This window comes from Gavialis gangeticus, unplaced genomic scaffold (assembly GCF_001723915.1).
Source record: "Gavialis gangeticus isolate Ggan-Ray unplaced genomic scaffold, GavGan_comp1, whole genome shotgun sequence".
Classification (NCBI taxonomy): Eukaryota; Metazoa; Chordata; order Crocodylia; family Gavialidae; genus Gavialis; species Gavialis gangeticus.
This window is the reverse complement of record NW_017728998.1, coordinates 25,366,904-25,377,871: the sequence shown is the minus strand read 5'-3', so window position 1 is coordinate 25,377,871 and position 10,968 is coordinate 25,366,904. Positions and strand designations below refer to the sequence as shown.

The window sequence follows — 10,968 nt, the reverse complement described above, 5'->3', positions numbered from 1 at the left end:
TTTTTTTTTTTTTTTTTTTTTTTTGGAGTGCAAAGATTTACTAGATGTTTGTTCTTAATCTCCGACTACACAGAAAAAAGAAAAGCTATCCTTTCCCTGCAAGCTTTGCTTACATGAATAATATTACATTCAGCACTTATTAGAAAACCAAACTTCCTTTAAGAACTACTACTTTATATTTCTGCTCAAGCACTAGGTGTGTTCAGGTGTATTCTGAAGAAATTAATGCCCGTAGCTCCACCTCCAACATACCCCTATATAAACAGAAAATGCATATTCATTTCTTCCTATGAGATCTACATAGTACTTCAAGAGTAATCTATTTTAAACTCCTCAAAAGTTCTAGATGAATAACAGGATTCCCTCTGGATCGGAGGTACGTAGAACATTTTTGTCCTATTTGCTTAGCCTTTATACAAAATTCTACCTCACTAGTGTGGATGAAAATTAAGAGGCAATTTATTGCAGCTATATTTACAATAACATGCCCGCATAATAAACTGCAGGCCCTATTTACACTCCAAACATTAACCTACATCCTATTTTAAAAGATTTTAGGAGAGAATAGATGTTTTCTCTTCACCATGAAAGGTAAATTAAGCAGAGATGAATAACATTACAAATAAAACTGCACTAGAGAGAACCCCAAGCACTTTCTCAAGGATCCAGTATGGGTAGTTGGATGGGCGGGTAGATAGAAGGAAGTCTGTGAAAAACAGGTAAGTTAAAAAAAAAAGACCATGATGCAAAATATTAGTTAAGAAGGATGATAACAGTTTCACCTGCCTTCTTGCCAGATAAGTGTCACATTACATTTTTTAAATGATTTGTAATCGATTTGACTATCTAAAAGGTCTCAACTAAGTGATAGAAGATAACAATTATTTAAAGGAAATGATACGATAAAGGAGAAAAACTTGCAGATTTGTTACTATTTGGCTGCAGGAGCTTTGTTACAAGACTGAATCAACAGGACAGAAGTTCAGTGACTTACATTGTGAAAGCCATATTTTTACACTATAAATATTTTCTTAAACTAAAAACAGAAAAGGAAAAACTGCAGGGACCTTAATCTCAGAATCTGTTGCTTAAAAATATTGTCTAAGACATCTGATTATTTGGCAATACAAAGCATATAAATGTTTTGGCACAGATGGCCCTTTCCTGTTTTAATTACTGTGTTCTAATATTACATATCTTTTTATTTATGTTAAACAACTACTACACCAGACAAGTAACCTTCTTCTAAAGATCCAGATTTACGTTCTTCAGCGGCGTACATATATAGGCTACACATACCCTGTCTACACTAAGCAATTTCAACAAAATCTTCAACATCAAAACCATTTGAGCATTACCTACTATTTGCTCCCAGTTTCTGATAGCCCTACTGGAAATGTTTGGCCCTACTATACAAGATACTTAAGTGATAACTATGAGCTACTAGTGATGCTACCTAATATTACCTAGTAGCTGACCAAAGTATAAGCCTTAAAACCTAACTTCTACAGTAGGATTCGAGGCTAGGGTTGTTGCCAAATATAAGCTCCCTTCCAAAGGAGATAAAAGCTTCAGGTGATTTCAATGATACAGTCTGCTAGCAGGTCATCACTTGAATGCTACAGTACTGTGCTCATTAGGAATATCTGAAGTAGACAGTATTTTATCATGACCTACCAGCCAGTCTGAAAAAAATTCTTTAAGCCAGAGAAATGTTACAAACTATGAAGACTTTTAATCCAGAGTAGACCTGTGCATGTGATCAAAGGTACAAGAAAAGTGAAGGAAGAGGCCTTCACCTTAAAGCCCAGAGGCTACTGTTCAGGTCCTCTGTTGCCAATCCTATGGGACACTAAATTCTTGACTTCCTTGAACACATCTAGGAGACTATAATTACTAACATGTCACTGCCAGACAGCGATTACATAAATCTGACCGCTGTGCCCATGTCTGATATGACAAAATTATCCCTGCCATTTTAAGGGGAAAACAAATCATCTGGAATTCCCCAGAGAAACGTAAAGACATGTTAACTACTCATCCTCAACAGACAAGGATGACATGGGGTACCAAGGAAAATATCCTGCCATGGGTTCCCAGGAACATTTTAGATCAATCTCTTTACGGATATTTATAGAAGCTATTCCTGACCCTGATATGTTATCAAAAGAACAGATGTGTGACTTTTTTCATTGCTTTTCAAAGTTCTGATGTGTTTTGTGTTTCAATCAGTATATAATGCAGTAACGGCAGTCTCAACTTTCAGTTTCAAGTTCTTAACTTTAGAATGAAAGACTGGTTTGATGTAAATATTGTTCTACTTATGAGCATGATGTAGAACATCTGCACAAAATGTGGGTGAGTGTAGGATTTAGTTGACTACACACTGCAGAGAAATTACTGCATTAACTTTTCATTTATCTAGAGTCAAGTTTAAAGTTTATGAGAATTCAGCAATTTCAGTACTTCAAAAATATGGCAATTTAGTCATTCCTGGAACAGCACAATTTATAGTATTAGCTGACAAAAAGAATCCAGCAGAATAAGACGGGAGAGAGAGTAAAATATCTAACAAATCTATTCTCAATTGTCAATGTATCCAAAAGTGCTGAACGTGGACACCACTAGAGGCAGTTGCAGCTTAAGTATTTTATAAACTCAACTGTATTTTAATGTATATTTTAGTCCTATTTCTGTTTTGTCTATTTTCCCTTTTATGAAGACTTTCAGTATATTTAAGCTCTACTAACCTAGCCAAACAAGTGCTGGGATGCAGGATGATAAATTTAAGAGAACTACCAACTGCTTGTGTATCATACCCACTTCCTCTAGTAAAAGGGGATGTCAAACTACCTCTTGCCACTCCCTTGTCCTACTGTTGTACAGTGTTCTCTCCTGCTACTCTAACCACATCACACATCAGCCTCTTTGTCATCGATTTCCTGTCAGCTTAGTAAATGCTTAGAGTTGTGTGCCACACAAGACAAAGGAGCAAACAACCCCTAGTGCAAGTATCTTCCAGTTGAAGGCATCAGCCCACAAAAACTGTGTTACCTGGGCAGACCCCTGAAAGCCAGTAACCTTTTGCCTGGATAGAGACAGCTGCTCACAGGGATCAGTTTTCCTGGGTGGGACCTAACTTTCTAACTCATAACATTTTTCCTCAGTGTCTGCCTTCAAGGCTATATGCCAAGTCATCTCTATTTGCATCTCATCTCAACTCACCTTTTCAATTCATTGTTCTACTTTGGTGTTCACCCCATCTCCTCTCCCACTTCTTTCAGATTTATCCTCTCCAATACTCTCTCTAACCTCCTTTACGTGAATTGTCATCTTATGCCTCCTCTTTGCCCTTTTGTAACTTATATTAAGCTCTTAGATTCAATCTTACTCTGACTGTAAAGTGTCATGGGAATTTATGATGCTCTATAAAGAGTAATAATAAAAATAATCCTATTTAAAAAGTTAGGGAGCAAATAAGAACAGCTCAGAGCACTGAATTCCTGTCCAGTTAAGCCTTGTTTAAAGCCCACACTCTGGGACACCACATCATTGCAATGCCAGAAATTTATATTTGCACTGCAGGCAGGTCAAAGAAAAGAGTGCAGCAACACAGGGATACAAGGTGCAATGAAATGTTTAAAACATACCCTGACCTTTTAAAAGGACATACACTCTGTTAAAAATCTGCTGACCTATGGAAATTACTACAACACCTGAGGTCCAATAGAAATTTAGTCAATAGTACCTGCCTTCTGTTGCCTCTGGCTGGGGCTGGCCTTTTAGGCCTCTTCTAGATATGCAAAGCAGCAAAGCCAGGGGTGTATGATAAAAGTATTACAGTGGGCAGAAATGGACATGGGTTCTTTCTGAATCCCTGCATAATGTTCTAGTAAAGCCCTGGCAGATTTATCTTACTTATAAGCAAGGTGGAAGTATCTTGGCTTGCTTCATTCTCCAGTGACAAAACCAGAACACATTAATTATGCTACAGATACAGTATAAAAAGCAAAAAGCATGTCGTTTTGCTGCAATGGGTGACCACTCACACCAAAGAACAGATGCCTAGAATGTTGGCAATAGCTGATGTCTCACTGGCTTCCTTAAGCAGTCTCACCCATAGGAGCTGACTGTCAATATGCTTACTTGGAGATAGTTGCAGAGTTCATAGCCACAGGTCAAACTCTTCCAAGAAGCAGGGATGATATATGTGGTTTTGACAGTGTGCAGATCAAAACACTGGATTTCAAACAACCACTTCAGTCTTCTTGTGTTTGGATCCAAAGTTTTAACTGGAACTTTAACATGCAAGACCACTAGTATAGTAGCTGCACAGAAGTAAGACTTGTATTACTGACACAACAATATTTGACATCAAAATAAGAATAGGAGGCTAACACAAACTTACTATTCCAGCATCCTTGTAAATTTCAGCCTCACGGCAGGCTTCATCAATGATCCGAGGCAGTGGCAAACAGTTTTGCGGTGTCCCTGTAAAGAACAACTTAATGCTATAGTACAAGTAAAAAAAAATCTAAGCCAAGCTGAATTCTCGAAGCAGTTTCTCTGAGGAAAAACTTCTTTACAACTTGAGTGCCAGGGTCAGGAATAGACTCCCCAGAAGTGGTACAAGCACCTACTCCGGATATCTTCAAAAAAGTCTGGATGCTCACCTTGCTGGGGTCATCTAACCCAAGGAGTCTTTTCTGCCCAAGTGCAGGGAGGCTGGACCTGATGATCTTGAGAGGTCCCTTCCAGCTCCTAACATCTACGAATCTATAAGTTGGAGTTCTAGCTTAAGATCATTACAGGCATCTGCATGCCAAAATGGGTAAAATGTATTAGTGTGGGCAGCATGGGCACAAGTTTCTTGTCATGTACCTCAATAGCATTTTCTCCCCAGTAGAACATGATTGATCTACATCTTATTTTCACTACAGTGACAATGCACGCAGTGGTGCAATGCCTTAAACATCCTTTGTACAACTGCACGACAGCTTGAATATCTGAAACGTCTTTCTGTGGTAGCTAGACCAGGGTTCTCAATCCCTGGACTGTGGCCTGGTGCCAGACTGGAAGTGGCTGCGGAACAGCAAACCGTGGCTCCCCACAGCCGGACAGAGAGGCCGCAGCTCCGTGTGCAGTGCTCATGGCAGCGCAGGGTCTGGCTAACCCCCACCCATGCAGGGAATGGGGGTATCCTTACCTGTCTGCTGGTCAGAAATTCCGGCCGCGGTTGGCTGCGACTGCCGGACTGCAGCCACTTCCAGGCCATGGTTTGCTGGGCCGTGGCATAAAACCTTTGAGAACCCCTGAACGAGACCCTTTTCAGCACAGTAAACTAACCCATGCACAGTGCCATAGGACCACTGTTTCCAGTACCTTCTGTAAGGTCTTCCAAAAGGTTCCCAGGGGAGTTCAAATGGCTGGGAATTTACACACAGATACTACTACAATGCTAAAATTCACATTTTTTTTGCCTCTTTACCCCCAAAAGTAATCTTGAGCTCAAAATTTGCAAGTGCCCCCTGGTATCGCAGTATCTACATTTAGGTACACCCAATTCCAACACAAGCGTCACTTGTGCAAACTGGGCCTCAAGTAGGATAAAATAAGCACTCAAACCCTAAACCCACTTTTGGAAACATGGGCACACCTACAGCTTGTCTCCTACAACCATACAATCACTCTGGGCAGACCTAGAAGAATTTAGCCAACAGACTAGCTACATTTGCCAGAGATCAACGAGAAAACAGCTCCATCAGAAGCCATTACTATTGTGACAAAACCCTAGTGTCCCCACTAGGCCCAATGCCCTGAGAGAATACCCTCATTTTTTGGCCACTTGAAGAACCCTTTAAAGTCACCCACTCTCTTTAAACACTTGCTTCATTCCTTTACCAATCATTTGCTTTAATCCTCCCTCTCCAGGACACAAACTTCCATGAAACCTAACCTCTAATCTTTTTACTTCATTTATGTTTCTTTGAGGCCTGGTAGTCTTTCTTACTATTGTGTTAAGTTCAGATTGTGGGAGCCACCCTCAGCCTTGCAGGCCCTGTAAAGTTGTGCCCACTCTAGACTAAATCTATTTTACACAACCTCAGTCGACAATGAGAAAAGTGACAGGATTTGCACTTCTACTCCAGGATGACTCTGGTCCCAAGTGCCTACACATAGGTGCCCCTTGTTAGACTTGAAGCCCCCTTCAGAAAATGGCAGCTCTTGGTTTTCATTTATTTTTTGAGTTCAGAAAAATAATAGAGCAATTTTTCTGTGGCAAAGAACTCAGAAAAACCATGCCAGGTGAGAATTTTTCCCCCCTATTCCAGGCCAAATTAGCCAAATCAGTTCTGAATCCTCTCAATTGAACAAAACTCAGGTGTTCAAACACCATATATGGCACTACAACTGGCAAGTAACCTCCACCCCAGACTTTTTAGCCTGGGATTTAGATATGCCCAAACCCCTTGGCAGGCATCTTACATGAAAGCCCAAGTCCTGAGGTCTTAGGGTTTGGATACCCCCCGAGTCTCACTTGTCCTTAGCCAACAGCCACAGAAGCAAGCTAGGGAGTGGTCCTCCATTTCCATAAAGTAAGCATGTAGCTGAGATCCTCCCACTGGAAGCTGACCACTGGGCGGCTGTTACAGACTCTCATAAGGTGTCCTGTCTTCAGTGCATTGGATCAGGGTGCATCCTCCACTACACAATCCTTTCAAATCCATCTTGGTCAGAGCAACAGACCGGTGCAGTAATCTTGATCTTGGCTCACAAGAGGCCAAGGTCAGCATTTTTAAAAAAAATTTTAATAACGTATTTCATGTTCCAGGTAAAATCAGTTCCAAATTATATCGATTGAGCAGAACTCAACTGTTCCAAAAACCATATTGATTGAGCAGGCAGAACTCAATCATTCTAAACACTATGTATTGCGCTACAACCTAGACCTCTCACCCTAGGTCTTCAGATACTCCCAAATCCACTGGCAGGCATCCTACCTGTAGGCCCAAAGCCAGGGGTCTTGGGGTTTGGATGCCCCCAGATACTACAGGCAAGCATCCTCCATTCCAGACTCTTTAGTCCGGGAGTTCAGTTACTCCTTACACTCAATCTTAGCTCACAAGAGGAGAGGCCGAAGTCAGAATGCTTTAATGTTAGGGAAACCCCATGCCCAGGCTCCAGTGGCCACCACTTCCCCCAGCTGCTGCTGCAGCTGCTGTGCCAGGAAGCCACCCTGAGCCTCTCTCCCCTGCAAAGCCCTACGTCAATCCCCTGGAGAAGGCTCCTGCTAGCTCCGTGCAGGGTCAGCATCCCACCTGCTCCATATGGGCTGGCCCCTGGACTGCCTCTGCTGCTGCCTGCTATCCCCCCCTCAGGGAGAGAGGGCTACCCCTCCACACACACATCCCTGATCCCAGCACTGCTCCCAGCTCCTGGTTCCCATCCCTGCTGCTGAGCTGCTTGCTGTTTTGCAACTTGAGAGGAACCTGCACTGCCAGTGGGTTCTCTCCAACACTGTCACACACGCCAGCTGCCTGCCTCCAGTTGCCTGCAAGCACATCCCCCTTGAGTCCCTGGAGGAACTAGGGACCCAGGGGGTCCTGAGCCCCATCTCCCCACACCTCCCCAACTTGGCCCTGCTGCCCCAGCTCCAGACCCTGGGAAGAATCGTTTCCCCAGCCATTCCCCTCTTGCTGGCATGCCAGGAGCCCAGCCTCCACCATGTTTGCTTCTTCTGCTGCCAAATCACAATCCAGCTGGCACTCGGGGCTAGGGGCCTTTTGGGGTCCCTCATCCACATGTACTATACAGTGGCAGACCTGAGGTGCTTCCAGTGCCACACAGCAAGGCACCTAAGCCAGAAGTGCCCCCTAGGCCAGTAACTGGGGGTACTGCAGGCCCCGACCAGAGAAAGGGGTGCTCCTGCCACTGGCATGTCTGGCACTTCAGCTGCATCACTCAGACCCCCCACAAGCTCAAGGGACCCTGCACCTCAGCCCCTGGTGGGGTCCCAGGGTAGGGGGGGGAACAGGCAGAAAAGGGGATGGAGTGGGGTGCTCCAAGCCCACTGCAGTTACCCCCTCACCTGCACCCAGTCCCATGCCACCCCCTGCCCCTGGAGCTGATCCACTCAAGGTCCACCTCATAGCTAAGTGGGTGCTGGGTCCATTTCAGGCAGCACTCTGCTGCCAAAGGAAAGCAGAAGGCCCAGACACAGCTTGGACCCTCCAATACCCCCTCCAGCTCACCAAGAGGGGGCAGAACTGAAGGAAAGTCTGCTTGCCCCTTGAGCTTCACCAGACACCCCACCCCTGGGGAAAATTAAGAGTTGCCCCCATGGAGGAGGATGTGGGACAGCCAGACTGTTTAAGGGAGGAGCCCTGGGAGGACACCACCACTCTGCCGAGCACAACCTGCCCCCCAACAATGCAAGTGCCAAAGCAGAGGCTTGGACCACCCTGGGGTGGGTTGGGAGGCACAGCTCTCCCTCTCTGAACATATACAGGAGGTAGGAACCCTGGGGCTCATCTTGGCGAGCCCTGATAGGGAAAAGTCCCTTCCCAAAGGCTCCAGCGAGGGCACCGAAGCCACAACAGTACCTGACAAATGTCCTCCAGCACTCCCATAAAACCCCCCAGAAACCATCCCAGGCCTACCCAGTGGTCCCAACACAGAGGGGTTCAAAGCAGGGTCCCCCAACAAGCAGAACAGGGACCATGCACAGACCCCGCTCCGTCCTGCCCTTCCCGGAGCTGATCCCACCAACCCCCAAAGGGCTGCACTGCTCCCCCTGCTGAAGTCAGGGGAAACAGCAGACCAGGCAATTCAGATGGTTTCACCAGGCTTCTGCCCCCACTGGGGTGGAGGAAGAGGGAACAGGACCTACACATGGGCCCACAGCTTCCACGACACCCTCTACATCTCTGGGAGGGTGGCAGGGTTGTGAGCCCCTGCTGAGCCAGCCGCACCCCCCCCCCACAACAACGAGGTCACTCAAGATCACGACTCTCAATGTCCGCATCTGCAGGACAGGTCTCCACAGGTGCCAAATACTCTCCTTCCTTTGGGAAGGGTGGGTACTCTGTGCTCTTCCTTCATGAGACCCATGCGACTCCAGCCGCAAAGCCAGCTGGCGGCTGGAGTGGGGAAACAGGGTGTACTTCAGCCACCTCACAGAGACTTCATGTGGGGTGGCAACTCTGTTCTCCCTGGGCCTGCAGCCAGAGATCCTCCAGGGTGCCGAGGAGGTGCTGGGCCACCTGCTCCATCTCCGGGTCAGGGACAGGGGTTTGTTCTGAACTTGCCGAACATCCTACACCCTTATGCGCCACTCGGAGATGGCCTGATTCTACCAGCAGATGGCCACCTGCTGCGCCACCCTCAAGCCTCACAAGTGCCTGGTCTTCGCCAAGGACTTCATAATGTCTCCCTCAAGGTGCAGGACTGAACAGGCAGGAGTGGAGCCAGGCTACCGCTGATGTCCTCACAGGGGTTCTCTCAGACCACTGCAGATGTCTGGTGCGCCTCCACCCTAACGACACTACCACCTTCACCTTCATGAGGGTGGAGGAGGACCAGGTGCGCCACTCCCAGCTGGACCAAATGTATTTTTCATTGCCAAACACTGCCCAAATCTATGCCTTTGGTGTTAGGCCAGCCCCCTTCAGCAAACACCACCTCATCTACCCTTGGGTCTCACTGCAGCCTGAGTATCCAGGGCCAGCACTTTAACAACAGCCTAGTGGAGGATGTGGATTTAGCAGCAGCTTTCCAGGAGTTCTGGCTTGTCATGAGCTGCAGCCAGCTCTCCCCTAGACTTGGAGATGGCAGGATGTGGGGAAGGTGCATGTCCAGCTCTTTTGCCACAGCTACACCCGACAGAGGGAAGTGGCCAAGGAACAGCTTGAGAGGGAGGTGCCTGGCCACCGACTTGGACAACCCGTCCCTCTGCAAAGTGTTGGGAGAAGCAGGAGGAGCTCCAAGTTCTGGATGATTGTCATGGTTTGCCTGCGAATCCAGCTCCTTTGGGAGATGGGCTGCAGTTCACACTTGTACGCCCTGGAGAAGAGGGGTCCCAAGAAGCACATTGCCTGCAGGGAGATTTCATATCCCCCAGCACTCAAACCCTAAACCCACTTTTGGAAATGTGTGCACACCTACAACTTGTCTCCTACAATCACTCTGGGGAGACCTAGAAGAATTTACCCAACAGACTACCTACACTTTCCAGAAATCAACATGAAAACGGCTCCATCGAACATCAAACAGTGCGGGATATCAAATCAGGCCTCTTCTGAATTGCCCATCACTACCAACTCTTGATGCTCATGCTCCACGCAATCCATCACCCTGTCTTTGTTTCCCAGCCTGGCAACAAGTGGCAGGACACCCTAGGTGAGGTGGTGGCAAGATACCCCAGGTCCCCAGTGGACAAGTCTCTAATCTACCAGGATCCCATGAGCCACTGGGAACCTCAGCTGGCAGATCCTCCATGGTGCCATTGGGCATGTATCTGGCTTGCTTTATAGACACTCCCATCACCTGCACCCTTTGCCAATAGAAGGAGACCCCGGCACATGCCTATCTCGAGTGCGCCAGGTTGCAACCCCTCTTCTGCCTCCTCCAGAACCTCCTGCTCAGGTAGTGGCTGTACTTCTCCCTGCAACTTTTTTGTTATACCCTTCCCATCCCTGGCCCCATCAACCCCTGGGGCCTCCTCGTCAACCTCTTCCTGGCTCTGGCCAAGGTGGCCATCTACAAGACTAGGAAGGAGGCTCTGGCCAGGGGAAACCAGGGCAAGTGTAGGGCTGTCTTGTCACCACTCCTCCATTCAAGTCTCCAAGCAGTTTCACTGGTTGGCATCCACAGGCTCCCTCAACTAATTCAGGGAGCAGTGGGTGCTGGCCAGTTTGCTCTACTCAGTGTCCCCTTCCAGACCCCTTATTTTGAACCTATGACCTCACT

At 46.7% G+C, this 10,968-nt stretch overlaps 1 protein-coding gene across 2 annotated transcripts in view; it reads right to left on the bottom strand.

Annotated features, from left to right (window-relative positions):
• LOC109289561 (uncharacterized protein F13E9.13, mitochondrial-like) overlaps window positions 1-10,968 on the bottom strand; it is a 60,543-nt gene that overhangs the window by 38,329 nt on the left and 11,246 nt on the right. Inside the window, exon 2 of one of the 2 annotated variants that reach the window (XM_019505637.1) lies at window positions 4,409-4,491. The exons of the other annotated variant lie outside the window; for it this stretch is intronic. Coding sequence (XP_019361182.1) covers window positions 4,409-4,491 — 83 coding nt within the window. The remainder of the gene's footprint in view (window positions 1-4,408; window positions 4,492-10,968) is intronic. 2 annotated transcript variants of the gene reach the window in all.